This window comes from Haliotis rufescens, unplaced genomic scaffold, assembly GCF_023055435.1.
Source record: "Haliotis rufescens isolate VD_foot unplaced genomic scaffold, xgHalRufe1.0.p SCAF_16, whole genome shotgun sequence".
Lineage (NCBI taxonomy): Eukaryota > Metazoa > Mollusca > Gastropoda > Lepetellida > Haliotidae > Haliotis > Haliotis rufescens.
In genome coordinates this window covers 32,410,515-32,431,948 of record NW_025963846.1, presented here as the reverse complement: position 1 = coordinate 32,431,948, position 21,434 = coordinate 32,410,515, and the positions used below count along the sequence as shown (strand labels likewise).

Sequence of the window (21,434 nt, the reverse complement as noted above, 5' to 3'; positions counted from 1 at the left end):
TTCCTGACTGTGTCGCGCTTATGTGTAGCGTGACACAATGTGGACCCATCAAAACGTTATCACAAACAACAACTTTGTGACGTCCCTCGTGCGGTTCCGCGCCCTCGCATAGGCATGTATATATGAACGCAGTCAGAGGAAATAATTCATGGGGAAAGGTTGATACGAATTGTACAGTAATTACTATTATACAACCGCCCCGACTACAACCAGTACATAATACACCTTCCACTGCAGGTAACGGCCTCTTTGAAGTCCACTGCCAGTGTGCGACCTCTCCTCGCTCGACGTAAGGTGCAAGTACCTGACACGCTAAGTATGCGGCTGGCGCTTGCACACGCCCTTTGGTGTGGTCGAATGTGGCAGTTCTCTCTTGCAATGACTACCCGTTAATCTTAGTTACAAAGCTTCAGGAGCAACTATTACCGGTTAATCTGCCTGACAGTTATCTAACGACATGAACCTACAAATGACCACAACTGCCAAGATGTGATGTGTAAAGACTGTGTAGCACCTGAGGTGCCATCGATCCCTTCTCCACAGGCGTTCACAGTAAAGACGTGTTGAGTGAGCGTTTGGGCAGGTGGATCACTTAACCGCTTCGATCGCAGGAAAATCATTTCCGTACTGTCCCAGTCCTGAATTCAACTCGCTATCGAGCAAGCGTCTTCTCTTGTGCAGCAGTAGCTGCATGGAATATGTTACACGTGGAGGCTAAACTTGTCCTGTCTATTTCACGTTGCGAGACGTTGCAAGGCTCATCTCTCCCGCCAAGTCTGTACCCTGTGATCGCTGCATGCCGTGCGCAGTGCTGCTATTGTGGCGCATGCTAACGAAAATGAATGGATCCTGTGTAAATATAACGTTTCCCGGCTTATCAATACATACAAAACATCACACAATGCCTCACCACACACCGCCACCGCATCACCCCAAGTGAAGTACTGTCATCTTGCTGGGTAGGGAGGTGATGTATGACAGCGTCATGTCCCGACATCAAGTCACTAGAGACATTGAATGGGCTGCCATCTTCTACCCCCCACCAGCGACCACGTAACGCGAACTTGGAAAGATTGGTTTGTTGGTTTGTTTGTTGTTTAACGCCGCAACATTCCAGCTGTATGACGGCGGTCTGTTGATACTCGAATCTGGACCAGACAATCCAGTGATTGACATCACGAGCATCGATCCACGCAGTTGGGATATGATGACATGCACCAACCAAGTCAGTGAGCCTGACCACGCGATCCCGCAAGTCTTTCCTAATACAAACATAGTCGCCTTTTACGGCAAGCATGTATATTGGAAAGAAATAAAACTTTTTACAGATCATTTACGATCAATTATTCAGGTCAATAGTTTCAGGTCAAACTTATTGTTTACGGCGAGGAGAGGTTGAATATACTAGAAAGCAACAATTATCACATCAGGAGGAGAACTGGGACTGTGATCGCAGAGGACACTCCTGACACACGGGACAGTTGTGTATCACGGCAAAGGTTATTGAACCTTTCCACTGACGGCGGGAGGGAAGCATCTCAGGCTATAAATACCTCCAAGCCGAAGCTAGACAGGAGGGAAAGTGTGATGACATCGCCCGTAAATACCGAGACAACACAATCACAGATAACATGGATGAACACTGCAGGTATGGACACAGGGGGGGTGATGTGGAAGGACGCTGATACATGACAGTTTCCAAAAGTGTCTAAACTGACTTGAAAATACGCTGGTATTTGGAGAAGGTTTGACAAATGACCACTGAATACTTCTGTGTATAATGACGATATGTTCAGTTACGTCGTGACAACGTCGTGGGTTTGTGCACCACTAACAGTTTGTAGAGATATAGTACCAGAACAGTTTATAGAGATATAAGCCCAGAACAGTTTATAGAGATATAGTACCAGAACAGTTTATAGAGATATAAGCCCAGAACAGTTTATAGAGATATAGTACCAGAACAAACACATATACCTATTATAAACACCCCGTCCCATGGTCGTCCCTGGAAGGAAGTAATTGCTATATCATGGTTATACTTTAAGATATACATTACAGGGTGTCTGGTATTACAGGGTGTCTGGTATTACAGGGTGTCTGGTATTGCAGGGTGTCTGGTAGTACAGGATGTCCGACATTACAAGGTGTCCGGCATGATAGGGTGTCTGGCATTACAGGGTGTCCAGCATTAGGTGTTTTGCATTACAGGGCGTCCGGTATTATAGTTATCCGGCATTACAGGGTGTCCGGCTTTACGAGGTGTCCGATATTACTGGGTGTCCGGTATAACTAACTCCTCATCACTGTCCAATGTCAACGTTTCCTATTTTCCAGCGGCAGTTGACTTGGCCGGGCACACGCCTACTTGCGGTAATTACATGATAATGACTTTAGAGAATACCTCACATATGTTGAGGAAGAAACCCAAATTACCTACTGAAGTAAATGTCGCGGGGCGAGGGGGGAACATCTTGCCCCTCCGAGGTAAACCAATATTGCAGTCCACCCTACACGAGAAATAGTCGAAGCCACGTCACCTCTCTAGCGGCAACTGCTTTCCTTGTCGGTCTCTTACACATTCACTGATAAAGTTTATATTGGTTTAATTTTGCTTCATAAATTTGGTTGGTTGTTAAAAAATGTCTGCTGAAGTGAAATGGAATATGTGGTGTGATGAAACATATAAAGCAATGTCCTTCTCTATAATTAAAATATTACAGTCAGGTTTAATTCGTAAAATGGTTTAAATAGCGCTGTATGATTTAAGCACCACCGTATGATTTAAGTATTACTTTGAGGTGTAAGCCCCACTGTATGGTTCAAGTATTACTTAATGGTTTATGTATCACTGTATGGTTTAAGTATGACTTCATAATTTAAGAATCACTACATGTTGGTTTAAGCACAACTGTATGATTTCAGTATCACTTCGTGGTTTAAGCATCACTGTATGATTTAAGTATCACTTCGTGGTTTAAGCATCACTGTATGATTTAAGTATTACTTCATGGTTTAAGTATTGTTGTATGGTTTAAGCACCACTGTATGTGTTGTCAGACTATTCGAAGGACATCCCGCAACATAAACTACGGAGGGGTGATGTTATCAGATATGCGGGGTTTATTATGGTGGAAGAACTCGTCTGGTTACAGGCCTATCTCTTAACTGTCAGTCAATTCTAAATTGGGGTCTTACAACTGAAAGGAGATACAGATTGCTTGTCATGTCGGGCAGCCCACAGTTTGTACTGGGATTATTTCAGTTTGTGTTTCTGTTCGTGAACTTGATTTGTAAACGGACAGAAGTCAAGCAGCTTGTAACAAGGGTCACATGTCTGAATTGTGCTTTAATAAACAGTGAATATGACCGAATAAGGCATGGATTGTAACAGTCTCGCTGTTGTAGATTTCCGGCGGAAGTAGAAATTTTTATGTTTGCTTCCATTAATAGTCTTCAGGAGTTCATATATGACGTCGTCGCAGTTTAACATAACCATCCAGCCTCCCAGTCAATGTAACAGAACCACCCAGCCTCCCAGTGAATGTAACAGAACCACCCAGCCTCCCTGTGAATGTAACAGAACCATCCAGCCTCCCAGTCAATGTAACAGAACCACCCAGCCTCCCAGTGAAAGTAACAGAACCACCCAGCCTCCCTGTGAATGTAACAGAACCATCCAGCCTCCCAGTCAATGTAACAGAACCACCCAGCCTCCCAGGGAATGTAACAGAACCACCCAGCCTCCCAGGGAATGTAACAGAACCACCCAGGCTCCCAGTCAATGTAACAGAACCACCCAGGCTCCTTGTGAATGTAACAGAACCACCCAGGCTCCTTGTGAATGTAACAGAACCACCCAGGCTCCCAGTGAATGTAACAAAACCACCCAGTCTCCCTGTGAATGTAACAGAACCACCCAGCCTCCCAGGGAATGTAACAGAAACACCCAGCCTTCCAGTGAATGTAACAGAACCACCCAGCCTCCCAGTGAATGTAACAGAACCACCCAGCCTCCCAGGGAATGTAACAGAACTGCCCAGCCTCCCAGTGAATGTAACAGAAACACCCAACCTCCCAGTGAATGTAAGAGAACCACCCAGGCTCCTTGTGAATGTAACAGAACCACCCAGCCTCCCAGGGAATGTAACAGAAACACCCAGGCTCCTTGTGAATGTAACAGAACCACCCAGCCTCCCAGTGAATGTAACAGAACCACCCAGCCTCCCAGTGAATGTAACAGAACCACCCAGCCTCCCAGGGAATGTAACAGAACTGCCCAGCCTCCCAGTGAATGTAACAGAACCACCCAACCTCCCAGTGAATGTAACAAAACCACCTTGGCTCCCTGTGAATGTAACAGCTCTGGTTAACGCGTGTGGCGGACGCCGATTCAGAAGCTTGTTGTAACTGGCCTTGATGTACATTGTGTCAAAGCATGAAAACATTGACCTTCGCATCCCTTTCATATCAACAAATCAGAATGATGTAAACTTGCAATAGTTTGGTCCTCTCTTGTCACATAAGCTTGGTACCTGTAACACGCTCCATGCCCACGTTTGAGTCCAGATCCGCCCTAGATGATGATGTCTTGTCGGAGGATATCGAAAGTCAAGTTCGTAACTCTGTAACCAGTGACCTTGACCTTGGTTGAGAATGGTCATCATGATACGGGGAGGAATACTGTTACAAATAATGCCATCCCTAACACGTAAGATGCATCGCCCAGTTTCTGTATGGGGGTCTTTATCAGAACACGCGCTGGTATGTTTCTTTCATTTGTGAGACAGAGAAGAATTCTAAACTCGCTTCAAGTGTGAGACGTTTGAAATAAGCAATGTGTGTATTTCACTTAACTCCCGCCATGTGTGCTACTCAGAACAGGTAGAGTATGGCGCAAGCTGGTTGCAAAACCATCTCCAGTGAGAGATGAAGAGCGGGCCATCATCAAGAGGGTGATATACAGTACGTGTTCGTCTTGACTGGGTGACACTTTACAGATGCGGCCCAATGCCTTGCATGAGAGATGTAGATGCAGGCCCTCTACCGACTGGCGTCCTTCACAAATATTTACAAAATATTGAGATAAACTGTAGTGACTTTCCTTCTACTTGAGGCTTCTGACGCCCGCAGTGATAGAGTCTGGCACGGACCAAAGCGAGACCATTGTCTGTGGCTAGAAGTCAGACCTTTGTCTGTGGATAGAAGCATATCATTGTCTGTGGCGAGAAGTCAGACCTTTGTCTATGGCGAGAAGTCAGACCAATGTCCGTAGATAGAAGTATATCATTGTCTGTGGCTAGAAGTCAGACCTTTGTCTGTGGCTAGAAGTCAGACCATTGTCTGTGGCTAGAAGAGAGATCATTGTCTGTGACTAGAAGAGAGACCATTGTCTGTGACTAGATGAGAGTCCACTGTCTGTGGCCCGAAGGGATACCATTTCCTGTGCCTAGAAGAGAGACCATTGTCTGTGGCTGGAAGAGAGACCATTGTCTGTGGCTGGAAGGGATACTATTTCCTGTCAATAGTAGAGTGTTCATGGCAGTGTTCCTGTGTGCCGTGAATATCGCAATGACGACTTCGCGAACTGTTGCAGCAATCGGCTGAGACAGCATCATGTATCCTACTTCTAGGAAACTGCTGACAACATCCTTATGAGTTGTCTATTCATGTGTTTCATGTTGCACCATCTGTGAGTAATGTCACAAGCATACAGAATAGCCGAGTGTGATGTCACAAGCTTACAGAATAGCCGAGTGTGATGTCACAAGCATACAGAAAAGCCGAGTGTGATGTCACAAGCATACAGAAAAGCCGAGTGTGATGTCACAAGCTTACAGAATAGCCGATTGTGATGTCACAAGCATACAGAATAGCCGAGTGTGATGTCACAAGCATACAGAAAAGCCGAGTGTGATGTCACAAGCATACAGTATAGCCGAGTGTGATGTCACAAGCATACAGAATTGCCGAGTGTGATGTCACAAGCATACAGTATAGCCGAGTGTGATGTCAAAAGCATACAGAATAGCCGAGTGTGATGTCACAAGCATACAGTATAGCCAAGTGTGATGTCACATACTCAGCAATATTCCAGCTATATGACGGCGGTCTGTCAATAATCGAGTCTGGACCAGACAATCCAGTGAGTGACATGATCACATCCACGCAATAGGGATACGATGACATGCATCAACCGAGTCAGCGAGCCTGACCACCCGATCCCGTTAGTTGCCTCATACGACAAGCATAGTCGCCTACAGCAAGCATGACTTGTGTTGCCGAGGACTTATTCCTACTCGGATCTTCACGGGTTTACAAGCATACAGTACAGCAGAGTGTTCATGGTACCACGCTAGAGGTTCCAGGCGGACAGACACGGTGTACTTAATAAGGCCTACAGACAGGTATTTGATTAGAAGCCACTTAAACAGCAGGTGGTGATATCTCTAGTAACATAACGGTACCCAGTTCCATTTCGAACATTCTTCCATAACCACATTAGCACGGCAACTATTTAGTAGGTTTACCTTCAAGAAATGATACTTTTCATTTTAATGAAAGCTTGCCATGTGACGTCAGTGTTGTCATGGCAATGAACATTTGCTGATTGCTGTAATATAGCACGCGGGTTTGACCGATTAATGATTTGCAAAAAGCCATTACACAAGTCCTCAACAGGAGAACGATCCTATCTCAGAACCCAAATTGCTTCTGGCTAAATGGCCATGACCTAAATTAAAAAAAAGTAATATGATAATAAATCACATTCAATATCCACATATAAGGCTGTTCTTAAACATGAATATTCTCTTCAAATACGTAATTAGCATATCGAGGTTTTTTACATTTCTAGGCAGGATTCTGGAGTGAGGTGGATACGCGATGATGAATATCCTACATTAAGACTGAAGTACGTATCTGGCATGTGAACACTGCAGCCCATGTCATACCTCATACACAGCTTCCACAAGTCAACCATAAATCACACAGAGGAACACGTGCCGCTAATGAAACGCTTCCTCGGCGAGATGCGCGAAAACAAGGACATTGATATGGTTGCTGAATTCGACTTGGGCTGATCGTGATTATCCAGTGTCCATTTTATTAAGGACATGCTATACAATAGGACCAATGTGTCAAGAAGTATTTGTAGTCCGGCTGGTACCCCCCACCCTGCAACACTACACAACTGGGGGCTGTCAGGGGGCTGTCAGGGGGCTGTCTGGGGGCTGTAACTGAGGGTTGTCTGGGAGCTGTAACTGGTGGCTGTCTGGGGCTGTAACTGAGGGTTGTCTGGGAGCTGTAACTGGTGGCTGTCTGGGGCTGTAACAGACGGCTGTCTGGGGCTGTAACAGACGGCTGTCTGGGGCTGTAACTGATGGCTGTCTAGGGCTGTAACTGACGGCTGTCTGGGGTTGTAACTGAGGGTTGTCTGGGGGCTGTATCTGGTGACTGTAACAGACGGCTGTCTGGGGCTGTAACAGACGGCTGTCTGGGGGCTGTAACTGAGGGTTGTCATGGGGTTGTAACTGAGGGTTGTCTCGGAGCTGTAACGGGTGACTGTAACTGACGGCTGTCTGGGGGCTGTAACTGAGGGCTGTCTCGGAGCTGTAACGGGTGACTGTAACTGACGGCTGTCTGGGGGCTGTAACTGAGGGCTGTCTCGGAGCTGTAACGGGTGACTGTAACTGACGGCTGTCTGGGGGCTGTAACTGACGGCTGTCTGGGGGCTGTAACTGAGGGTTGTCATGGGGTTGTAACTGAGGGTTGTCTCGGAGATGTAACGGGTGACTGTAACTGACGGCTGTCTGGGGCTGTAACTGAGGGCTGTCTCGGAGCTGTAACTGAGGGCTGTCTGGAGACTGTAACTGAGGGCTGTCTGGGGTTGTACCTGAGGGCTGTCTCGGAGCTGTAACGGGTGACTGTAACTGACGGCTGTCTGGGGGCTGTAACTGAGGGCTGTCTCGGAGCTGTAACGGATGACTGTAACTGACGGCTGTCTGGGGGCTGTAACTGAGGGTTGTCATGGGGTTGTAACTGACGGCTGTCTGGGGCTGTAACTGACGGCTGTCTGGGGGCTGTAACTGACGGCTGTCTGGGGGCTGTAACTGACGGCTGTCCTGGGTTGTAAATGACACCGTCTGGGGGCTGTAACATTGCTGTCTGGGGTTGTATCAGACGGCTGTCTGGGGGCTGTAACAGTGACATCAGTGATCTTGCCGCGGTTGGTGGGAGGATAGGTATGGTCTCGGGGACGTCAGTGTCGTACCAGGGAACCCCGATTGAAAGTATACTGTATATTTCCCAAGCTAGACACCTGCATTTAATCAATTCCTTGTCCCTCCCTGACAATAAATTTGTCGAATCCGCATTCTTCAAAGGATCGGCGCTTAAGTTAACATCGTCTGTCAACACCATCATTGTACTAACACACGGGAACAAATTACTGACTGCAAATATATTCCGATTTCTCCTCTCCACTTAAAACCTATTCAAATAACAATACCCTTTGTATGAAGATCAAGACTTTCGCGGACAGAGATTATTCAACTTTGATGTGTTTGGTATGAGAGAAATTCGACGGTCTACTCTACTATGGTCGAGCAACAATTTTCACTTCCCAATAAATCACAAGGCAGTTGATCACACAAGGGGGTGGGGGTGGGGGTGGGGGTGGGGGTGGGGACGGTGGTGGGGGTGGGGGAGGTGTTGCTTAATGGAAAACCGAGTCGAGCTGTCAAGAAAAGCAGCAACAGGTTTCGAGAGATATTTCCCGCTTTGCTAGTCTTCAGCTTCATTACCCTCCGACGTATTGCCGATCAGACGGCGGGTCTAGCACCGCGGCGGAGGGATATTTGCCAGTGGCAAAACAACCCCCAATTGGAAGTTTGCTTATTTACTTTCCACGTAATAAATCTGTATATATTGCGAAACTATCACAACCGTAGCACACAACACTCAAAGTTTAGGGGTAAACAGTGATGAGGAAAACACATTTAAAAACTGTCGCCGCTACCTCTCGCCCGACATCTTAGATTTCAGTCCATGGACCTCTCCACGGGCTGGCAAAGAAATCTGAATTTCCCCACGGGGCAAAATGCCGCTCTGTTTTCCACATAAAACAGCGAGAAATGCGATTGCTATCATTTCCACAAGTAATTCTGTTCCTCCTTCTTCTGCGTCTTGATTTACTTTTTATGGGGTCGTAGATAATATATACTTAAAGAAGGACGTTTCGTTTCAGCATTCCAACTTTTCAATGGGCTTTGGCTCATCTAGTCTCAATTTCGGCACTTACTACACATTTATAGCCTTTCACTGCTCCAATTTACAGATCTACACATGACAACGATTTGTTTCCAAATGGGATAAGTATTCGTAAATTCGCCATGGCTATAGGGAAGGCTCCCCCGGCGGGATCAGGAGGCGCACTACAACACGTGTTCCTCGAATGTCAGAGATGCAGAAAAACAAAGAAAAAAGTAGGTTCCAATAATGTCCTGGCACCGCCGGTGTAGTGCCGTTCTGCCTCCCCCCGTGGTTACGGCTTCAAACAAGGTGAACTCCGGTTCAGCAGCCCATAGAAGTAAAGTTCTTAATGAGATAACTCAAAGTTTAATTTTCCAGAAAGTGATTTTCAAATTACATGTAAGTCAATTTACTTCAATTACATTTAAAATCACTTGAGAGCCAGCGTGAGTGCCTGGGTGCTGCTATAAGATGTGGAAACCATTCCGGCTGACTCAGCCCCGGGGTATTTGGCCGCCGCCGCCGCGCATAGATCCTCGTGTGATTCTTACTTTATGTTTTAGAATCTCACGTATATGTTGAAATAATTAAATGAGAACACTGTTGCGCCCTGTGAGCTCCATTGCCGTTCTTGTCAAACCACGTGCATATGACGTGGAGGAAGTACAGAAATACCCTACATCTCAACCCTTTATGATGACCTTCGACAAATATATCTATTCTCCTGCCGTATTGCTAATCACCCGACAACGTACAGACAGATAATCTGTAACTCCACAAATAACAGTGTTGCTAATTACCCGACTACGTACAGACAGATAATCTGTAACTCTAAAAACAACAATGTTGCTTATTACCCGACAACGTACAGACAGATAATCTGTAACTCTAAAAACAACAATGTTGCTAATTACCCGACAACGTACAGACAGATAATCTGTAACTCTAAAAACAACAATGTTGCTCATTACCCGACAATGTACAGACAGGTAATCTGTAACTCTAAAACAACAATGTTGCTAATTACCCGACTACGTACAGACAGATAATCTGTAACTCCACAAATAACAGTGTTTTGCTTATTACTCAACTACGTACAGACAGATAATCTGTAACTCGACAAATAACAATGTAGCTAATTACTCAACAACGAACAGACAGATAATAATCTTTAACTCGAAAAACAACAATGTTGCTAATTACTCAACTACGAACAGACAAGTAATTATCCTTACCTTTCTCCCCGCCTCATTATTATGCAAATTCATTATCATCCGGGCTAGGTCCCTAGAATGCCGAGGATGATTCTTCTCCTTCTCGCGCACATCAACGAAGGCTTTAGCGAATCTATAGCCATATTCTATATTGTCTCCACAGCCACCCCAAATCCAATCTCGATTCAAGTCTTTTGGCCTCCTGGCCCGGCTACAACCACAACTTGCCAGTTCCCCCTCCCTGCACGACCTGCTGACAGCGTGGACGACACCGGCAGCGGATATTGCGTGCGTAAATGCCGCTTCTCTGCTGGCTGAAACAATATATCACACTAAATAGTCATCGAATGAATATTGTACATATTACACCAAATAATCATCTGATTAATATTTTACATATCACACCAAATAATCATCTGATGAATATTATACATATCACACAAAATAGTAATCTGATGAATATTATACATATCACACAAAATAGTCATCTGATAAATAATATACATAACACAATTAATAATCATCTGGTCAGTAACCACGTGGTATAACCTTGAGAACAGCCGCATTGTTACAAAGCATTAAATATGGCGACTTAATTATTCGGTCCCTGCATAACTTATATGGGCACTATTTTCTAACATAGGTACTATTGTCTAAGATCGACATTATGGCCTAATATGGGCACCCTACTCTAATATCGGTATGAGCTACTAGTAACGTGATGGAAGGAAGATAACCTGAGGCAGGACTAGCCTTGCTCCAAGGCTGTACTAAATGAAATGCCCTTGGATGTGTAGTAATTCTCTCCGCCTAATAGGCAAGTCTAGATGTGTGGACTCCAGTCTCTTATAGGGACATCTTGTTCTTATTGTTTACACAATTTAGAAATTATGACTTAAATTAATAATTATTGCCTTAGAGACTTGTGCAAGTTTGGCAGGACTGATTTGCAGTGATCTATTCATGCAATGTTCACTGCTTTTGTGCCTTTTGTCCTCAATGGAATCTGTTTGGGCGGATAATGAAAACTGGTCATTCGCTGATGTTGGTGTTTTATGTTTATATAGCTGAGAGATAGAACTTCTGATGTAGCCGTGTGACGACCACGTGTCATCGTCATCCTTGCGGCCACGTCACGGTTGGAAGAGGCCGCTTGTCACTTAATGACTGGCAACTCTTTGACCAGTGTGTCTGTGTGTCCTAGAAAAGTGTCAACTTGACCATCTGTTTAGTTGCTTCTCTTGTAAGTCCGCACACAGAATGATTTCATTTTGTTTGTTTGTTGTTTAACCCCGGATTCAGCATATCCCAGCTTTTTGACGGCGGTCTGTAAATAATCGAGTCTCAACCAGAGTATCCAGTGATTGACATCATGCGCATCGATCCCGTTAGTTGGGGGGTTGTGTGTGAGTGTTGTGCGTGCGTGCGTGCGGTACATGTACTAATTCGATACCATATCGCCGTTTAACACGCATACCCCACTCAAACACGGTATACTGAGGCCTTGTTTTATCTCCTTAATGCCGAACGCCAGGCAGTGTAACAAAAAGTACCATCTTAGGGTTTCAGCCATACTGAACAACTCAAAGATAGGTTTCAGCCATACTGAACAACTCAAAGATAGGTTTCAGCCATACTGAACAACTCAAAGATAGGGTTGAACTGTACTGTACAACTCAAAGATAGGGTTGAACTGTACTGTACAACTCAAAGATAGGTTTGAGCTGTACTGGACAACTCAAAGATAGGTTTGAGCTGTACTGGACAACTCAAAGATAGGTTTGAGCTGTACTGGACAACTCAAAGATAGGTTTGAGCTGTACTGTACAACTCAAAGATAGGTTTGAACTGTACTGGACAACTCAAAGATAGGTTTGAGCTGTACTGGACAACTCAAAGATAGGTTTGAGCTGTACTGTACAACTCAAAGATAGGGTTGAACTGTACTGTACAACTCAAAGATAGGGTTGAACTGTACTGTACAACTCAAAGATAGGTTTGAGCTGTACTGGACAACTCAAAGATAGGTTTGAGCTGTACTGGACAACTCAAAGATAGGTTTGAGCTGTACTGGACAACTCAAAGATAGGTTTGAGCTGTACTGTACAACTCAAAGATAGGTTTGAACTGTACTGGACAACTCAAAGATAGGTTTGAGCTGTACTGGACAACTCAAAGATAGGTTTGAGCTGTACTGAACAACTCAAAGATAGGTTTCAGCCATACTGAACAACTCAAAGATAGGGTTGAACTGTACTGTACAACTCAAAGATAGGGTTGAACTGTACTGTACAACTCAAAGATAGGTTTGAGCTGTACTGGACAACTCAAAGATAGGTTTGAGCTGTACTGGACAACTCAAAGATAGGTTTGAGCTGTACTGGACAACTCAAAGATAGGTTTGAGCTGTACTGTACAACTCAAAGATAGGTTTGAACTGTACTGGACAACTCAAAGATAGGTTTGAGCTGTACTGGACAACTCAAAGATAGGTTTGAGCTGTACTGAACAACTCAAAGATAGGTTTCAGCCATACTGAACAACTCAAAGATAGGGTTGAACTGTACTGTACAACTCAAAGATAGGGTTGAACTGTACTGTACAACTCAAAGATAGGGTTGAACTGTACTGTACAACTCAAAGATAGGTTTGAGCTGTACTGGACAACTCAAAGATAGGTTTGAGCTGTACTGGACAACTCAAAGATAGGTTTGAGCTGTACTGGACAACTCAAAGATAGGTTTGAGCTGTACTGTACAACTCAAAGATAGGTTTGAACTGTACTGGACAACTCAAAGATAGGTTTGAGCTGTACTGGACAACTCAAAGATAGGTTTGAGCTGTACTGAACAACTCAAAGATAGGTTTCAGCCATACTGAACAACTCAAAGATAGGGTTGAACTGTACTGTACAACTCAAAGATAGGGTTGAACTGTACTGTACAACTCAAAGATAGGTTTGAGCTGTACTGGACAACTCAAAGATAGGTTTGAGCTGTACTGGACAACTCAAAGATAGGTTTGAGCTGTACTGGACAACTCAAAGATAGGTTTGAGCTGTACTGTACAACTCAAAGATAGGTTTGAACTGTACTGGACAACTCAAAGATAGGTTTGAGCTGTACTGGACAACTCAAAGATAGGTTTGAGCTGTACTGTACAACTCAAAGATAGGGTTGAACTGTACTGTACAACTCAAAGATAGGGTTGAACTGTACTGTACAACTCAAAGATAGGTTTGAGCTGTACTGGACAACTCAAAGATAGGTTTGAGCTGTACTGGACAACTCAAAGATAGGTTTGAGCTGTACTGGACAACTCAAAGATAGGTTTGAGCTGTACTGTACAACTCAAAGATAGGTTTGAACTGTACTGGACAACTCAAAGATAGGTTTGAGCTGTACTGGACAACTCAAAGATAGGTTTGAGCTGTACTGTACAACTCAAAGATAGGTTTGAACTGTACTGGACAACTCAAAGATAGGTTTGAGCTGTACTGGACAACTCAAAGATAGGTTTGAGCTGTACTGGACAACTCAAAGATAGGTTTGAGCTGTACTGTACAACTCAAAGATAGGTTTGAACTGTACTGGACAACTCAAAGATAGGTTTGAGCTGTACTGGACAACTCAAAGATAGGTTTGAGCTGTACTGGACAACTCAAAGATAGGTTTGAGCTGTACTGGACAACTCAAAGATAGGTTTGAGCTGTACTGGACAACTCAAAGATAGGTTTGAGCTGTACTGTACAACTCAAAGATAGGTTTGAACTGTACTGGACAACTCAAAGATAGGTTTGAGCTGTACTGGACAACTCAAAGATAGGTTTGAGCTGTACTGTACAACTCAAAGATAGGTTTGAACTGTACTGGACAACTCAAAGATAGGTTTGAGCTGTACTGGACAACTCAAAGATAGGTTTGAGCTGTACTGGACAACTCAAAGATAGGTTTGAGCTGTACTGGACAACTCAAAAATAGGGTTGAACTGTACTGGACAACTCAAAGATAGGTTTGAGCTGTACTGGACAACTCAAAAATAGGGTTGAACTGTACTGGACAACTCAAAAATAGGGTTGAACTGTACTGAACAACTCAAAAATAGGGTTGAACTGTACGGAACAACTCAAAAATAGGTTTGAGCTACTGGACAACTGACGTTATTCCATGATGGATGTGTGTTTACCTGGTCTGAAGGTGGAGAAGAAACCTAACCCTGCCAAAGCAGGCAGACCTTCCACAAGCAGCCCGTCTTGCAGAGTAGCGCGATCATACGCTATCACAAAGTGATGATATATATCATTTTCCTTTCAGCAGGGCTTAGGTGTATCCTAAACCCATAATTATCCCGATGTACAATTGTAAAGTAGTTTAATATTGCGTTTCCTTTCACGGTTAAGCGTACAATTATATTAACAATGGCTTAAATGTGGCACGCAAGAGGAGTGCCAAATGAATGTTTTCGTCCTGTCTATCCGATGGTATATTCAGGCCGACTGGCTGCTCTGCGGGTCGTGAACATACCACTGCTTATATCCATTCAGCCGATATAATGCCTGTTATTAACGAGAGACTATATCCCATTGTCCACCAGATTGTAGATAATAGTAGATATCATTTTGCTACTTTTACATGGCATTTAAATCTACTCACCATAAACTTCATACACTTTGAAAGAATGCACATTTTAACTTACGCTCCACTTACGAAAGTAAGAGCAGTCTCGGATAAGTATGAACTGTGTGTGTCGGCTGTGTGTCGGCTATGTGTCGGTTGTGTGTCGTCTGTGAGTCGGTTGTGAGTCGGTTGTGTGTCGGCTGTGTGTCGGTTGTGTGTCGGCTGTGTGTCGGCTGTGTGGCTAAGGCCAGCATTTGTGCAATATCCGATTAAACCATGCATTAAAATGTGCAACATCACCTCCACAAACGTCTCACCATTTCTGCATAACTAGTCTGAGGCCTCCACAAACGTCTCACTACTTCTGCATAACTAGTCTCAGAAAGCAAACTGAGCATTAACTATTGTGAAACTTAATCCGCCTTAAGCTCACGCACGTATGGGGACATAAGCATTGCGGTCGCATACACTGCCGACAATATCAATAAATTTCTCCCCTCGACATCCATTCATTGAAACCCGTGCACTGACATTTTGCCAATAACACTATCAAATATTTCAATAACCACAGCGTCCTTGACCTTCAGGGGTCAAATCAGGGTCAGTATTCAATATTAAAGCAAATCCTAGCTTCTCATTCTGGTAGCACGCACTTAACGGAACGAAATATATTTCTCATGCAACGTTTGATTATACCAATGTTCAGTCGGGATATGTACAGCGAATTAATGTCAAGAAATGATCTCATCACCTAGAGGGTGACTGCCTCTAATACGAAGAAGCAAAAGGGTCAAAGTAAAACAAAACCTTTGAGTGGCGCTGAACGACTGTATAAGAGTTAATCCTCACAAAGATTTCCTATATCACGAGGCCAGTAGGACGAAAACTCAACTTATTGATGGCCCTGGATAACCGCGTAATTGCTGATGCAGCGTCAAATTTTGTTTGTTTTGTTTGTTTGTTGTTTAACGCCGCACTCAGCAATATTCCAGCTACGTGACGGCGGTTTGTAAATAATCCAGTCTGGACTAGACAATCCAATGATTGACATAATGAGCATCGATCCAAGCATATGGTATACGATGACATGCATCAAGTCAGCGAGCCTGACCACTCGATTCCGTTAGTCGCCTCTTACGACAAGGATAGTCGTCTTGTACGCCAAGCATGGGTTGGTGAAGACCTATTCTACTAATATTCACTCACTTACTCGCCAAGTCCCCTGGGGCTCTGTTGGAGAGAGTTTCAAGACAATCATCATTATTTGACTTGCCATATATTTCTAGAATCAATAATTGACTGTAATATATTGGCTGCCCTCCCTGGAACCAAAACGCATCAAGATCCCCGTGGACACTACTTCGAGACAGCATGTGTCGATATATCCACTCCTAATGAAGGGAGTGATGGGCTGTATCGGTGTATTCCCTTCAGACATATCCGGTGGCACTAACGTCGCCGTAACTCCAGCCCGACGTTAGGTAGATGAACGTCAACCACGGTCAAAGACATAAAACCGTAATTCCTAACGAACGAATGATCAAGGTCATTTAAAATGGCGTCAAGTAGGTTTGGGTGGGGGTGTTAAAATCAAGGTTAACATCTGAACAAGAGACGTACTCGGCGTTTCAACGTTAATTCAATCAGCCAAGGCAGTCGTAAACTAGGAATTCTCTCCACGCATGATTAAGGTCAAGGCCGTAGGGATTACGTCACGTAGAAAACCTACACCGCCATCATCGTTAACTTCTCCTCGACGTTACATCATCGTCCTCCAGCAGGGGCACCTGTTTAACGAATTACGTATAATATGACATGCACCAGCAGTAAAGAACGATTAAACCATATTCCCATTATCCTCCAAGTCCACTTGCCCCCCTCGCTTCTGTATCGCACTGAAAGTGACGTGCATGCACCGCGCCTGACGTCGGCTCGCATCCATGCACGGTTTATCACTGTACCAGCTGTTTTCAATGCTGGGACGCCAACAAGAGGATTCAGGGAACGCTATGCAAAGAGAGGGGCATTGTAAACAGGGACTATCTCTGCCTTATGTAGACGGCATTGGCCAAAACACGGCTCTCCAGCCTGTAAGTGATGACAGACGCGATATCGACAACGTCTGGCAAGACGGTGGGGGCGTCATGTCTGTGCACGGCATTTGTATAATCAGGCACACAGGTGACGAGGCCGTGCACCTGACACTGTGGCACAGGGAGTATGCACAGGCAAGTAGCTAGACACAGGCAAGTAGCTAAACACAGGCAAGTAGCTAAATACAGACAAGTAGCTAGACACAGGCATGTAGCTAAACACAGGCAAGTAGCTAAATACAGACAAGTAGCTAGACACAGGCATGTAGCTAAACACAGGCAAGTAGCTAAATACAGACAAGTAGCTAGACACAGGCAAGTAGCTAGACACAGTCAAGTAGCTAGACACAGGCAAGTAGCTAGACACAAGCAGCTCCAGACAACTCAAAGTCTAAAGCCGTGTATTTTATCCTATATTTTTTATTGGGGTGATTTTAATACGAGAACTGATACGCTGAAAGACAATTACACCTTTTCTTATGATGCAAACTCTTGTTATAGGAATGATGTTATACAGATAGTAAAATGCTAGACAGACAATCGGATAACACCATAAATGGGTGTGGGAAATCATTAATTGATATGTGTAGTACACTTGGTCGCTATGTTGTACATGGTCGTTTTGGGTGAGACCCCATGAAAAGATCATTTGACTTTTCTGTTTGAAACATGGGTGCAAGCTTAGTTGATTCTTGCAATAAATGAACTAAAGCTACATATTTTATCAAAGACGTTATTATTGATGACAGGTCGGAATCACACCATCTTCCACTTGTATTGGAATACACATGTATTTGAGAAAGAAACACACACAAAAACATTAAATTGATATGGAATGTCGAAAAGAAAGATGTCTTTGTAGGGAATCTTGTTTCAGAAGAGGTTTCAGGCAAATTAGAAACGGCGAAAAACATGATCATTCAAAAGTTCACAAATCAATAGATACGTTCTGTGATACGCGGGTAAAATCTAGAGATTACTCGTATTACCATTTTGATGGCATTAACAAGACAGGTAAATGCTGCCGACCAGCTAGCAGGGAAGAGAGACGTGTGCTACGGAAACGTAAAAGTAACAGCTCAACAAACAACTACGACCTTTTCAAGAACGCTAGAAATAAGTAAAAGGTAATAAGAAGAAAGAAACGAGAAGATAATAAACCCAAAACAGTCAAATATTTGGATTAAATATTATGTTAGGATTTACCAACATTTTGGAGGAAACTTAAACAAATACAAGAATGCAAAGAAGCTTCAAGTGCTATTTTACTCGAGTCATGGTACACGCAGCGCCCTGTACGCGGAACATCCAGTAAATGAAGAAATAGTGTGTGAAGAAATGAACGACGTCATAGAGAGGGGTAATTCAATCACTAGTCGTGACGAAACTATTGAAAATGACAAATTGAAAGCTGGGTAAGATCCAGGCAATGATCAACTGATCAATTAATGATTCAAGGAAGGTAAGCAGTATTTGGTAGAGTATTGGACGATATTGTTCAAGCAGATTTTCGAAAACCAATTGCCATTTGGAATAAGTCTACCATTATTTTAAGGCGAAGATGTAACGAATTCAGATAGTTATGAAGATATTACATTGATGAGCGTTTTGATCAAGTTATATAAGTCTGTGTTAAGTGAAAGACTTTTGTCATGGGTTGGAAATTATAGAAAGATATCAGAGGAACAAGCTGGTTTTCGATCAGGATCTTCTACACCAGACAACAAATTTGTATTTAAATGCTTTTATCCCAAAATATTTATTTAAACACACGGGAAGAGTTTATGTGGCCTTTCTTGATTTTAAGAACGCGTTTGATTCAGTCGATAAGAGCCGTGTTATGACACTGCATGCAAAACTGGGTTGATGAGGCAGGAGATCACAAGCAATACGCTCAATATACGACAGCGTAAAATGTAAAGTAAAAAGTGATAACTTACTTAGTGAAGAGTTTAAATGTACAACTGCAGTAAGACAAGGCTGTATCCTCAGTCCAGCTTTTTCTCTCTTTATATTAATGAACTAGTAAATGAACTGGTTGGGAAGGAGATCCTAGCTACATATAGCAGTTGATATTACTTTTTTTAAATAATATTATATCTCTTTCAGATAATGTACTTGGACTTCAGAAGTATCGGAATACCTTAAAATCATACAGCGACAAGTGAAAACTATCTATACATCTTTAAAAAACAAAACAAAATACTTAGTTGTTTTTAGAAAATATTGAAGTTGTTTCTCAACATAGATATTTTGGGGTTATTTTCAGCTCAAATCTAAATATGCAAAACTCAATTGAAAGCACAAGTGTAAGAGGCAAAAAGAACACTCTATAAACTTTTCGAACATTGAACAGCATCGATCGGACGTTTAACCTAAGACATGTATTTCACGATATTTGACATGAAGATATAACCTATTCTTCTGTATGGATCTGAACTGTGGGGTTGTCAAAGATATAATGGACCAGAAAGAACACACTTTTCAGCATGTAAAGTAGTTTCGGCTTATCACAACCACGGACTTGTATATATAGGTATATAGGTATATAGGTATATATACTTGTATATATAGGTCCGTGTCACAACGTAAGCCAAATGTTATGGCTATTGGCAAAAGTGGAAGATAATCCATTGTTCAATTAATCATTTATTAGATGTATAAAATATTGGTTATTACTTATTCATATGCCAAATTACTGTCTTTCCAAAAAAGCCTATGACATTTTACATCTATCTCTTAGATTCTCAAAACAGATATTCTTTGGCGACAATTGTTAAACAATTATTTGTAATGTTGGGTTGGCTTGGGTATATCAAGATGTCGGAGATGTTAAATTCTTTTCAAATGAACTAAAATTGAGATAAAGAAATGTAACCTGTCAGGAATGGCAAGTAGGGATAAATGTAAGCACGAGATATAAAAAAATATTCACATTACAAAATGTATCTAAAACAAGAAAACATTATTTTTTTTATAAAAATACCTTGGACAACAGAAGATACTAAGCTAAACTAGAAACTGGTTGGGAGGGGTTACAAATAGGTATGGGTCGTTGGCAAAATGTTCCCGAAGAAGACTGAATTTAGTGATTAGAATTTGATTGAAGATGATTTTCATGTCATATTAACATGTCCATTATTTAATGAAATAAAAAAAATTATTATATATCAAAAAATATATTGGAAAGTGTACATTTAAATCTTTTCGTATTTTAATGTGTGAAAGCCGAACCTCCGTTGTAGTTCACCCCATGAAGTTCTGTAAACCAACATTATTAAGTGAATCACCTGTTTAATTAACAACGCTATTTCAACGTTTTAATTATATGTACCTCTATTGCCTATTGCCAACTGTAAAAATATATACCTTAGTATGTGGGCCAGTGGCCTTGAATACAATAACAGAGTTGAATGTATTCATTCTACAGTTGGACAATAACGTCACCTGGAGGTTACCAAGTCATTGAAACACATCTAAATTGACATATCGTCCGCTAAAACACATGCTCGTCATCAGCGGAATGTTCAGAACTCTAGATCGATATAAGTTGTAAGATTTTGGCATTGTGAAACATTCGGCTGACGGTGCAGCATCAACTGAAACTACATCCATCCTCCACAGCTGATGTATACACGTCTGACGCCCTTCCTTCATCTTTAAAAACATATTCAACCTGTTTCTTAATGACCACACGACGTGAAATCCATGATGCACACAGGTTGTTCAGCTAAATTTTAAGTTTGTGTTTTTATGCAGCCATTAAATTAAAAAACACTGAAACAATCATCCTAAACATAGGTGAAAAGTCAAGACATTGCACGTTGTTAGTAATAGGGCTCTGAAGCCTGTATCTGCCGGCTTCAGCATCAGCGTCTCCCGATGCCGTCACGCTACACGACGCTGGTCGTAAACCAACCTTTATCATCCCCGTTAGGCGCTCAGAGGCCTAGAGGAACATCTCGCGGGGCACAGGTTAGACCATTATTACTCAACGCAACTCTCCGCGATGAGCGACTTTGTATATTAGGAAAACAAAAAGACCGAGAAGTCTCCAATAAATCTATTAGTGGAAATTTTGTAGCTCATTTTCCGCAATGTATTGCAAATGTTTTTACTGGTGTTTTGACGGCAAAGCCGTGTCTCCACGGGTTAACAGTTGTTTATTTCTCCAACTATTGGGCCTATGCCGCTCTGGGAATGTGGTTGACTGACAAAGGAATAAAGGGAGCCTCTTATTACCTGGGGCGAGTTATTGT

At 42.8% G+C, this 21,434-nt stretch overlaps 1 protein-coding gene across 2 annotated transcripts in view; it reads right to left on the bottom strand.

The window, feature by feature from the left end:
- Positions 1–21,434, bottom strand: part of LOC124118959 (protein Wnt-5a-like) — a 236,103-nt gene that overhangs the window by 34,444 nt on the left and 180,225 nt on the right. For both annotated transcript variants that reach the window (XM_046481297.2, XM_046481296.2), the window contains one exon: positions 10,488–10,780. In XM_046481297.2, coding sequence (XP_046337253.1) covers positions 10,488–10,780 — 293 coding nt within the window. The remainder of the gene's footprint in view (positions 1–10,487; positions 10,781–21,434) is intronic.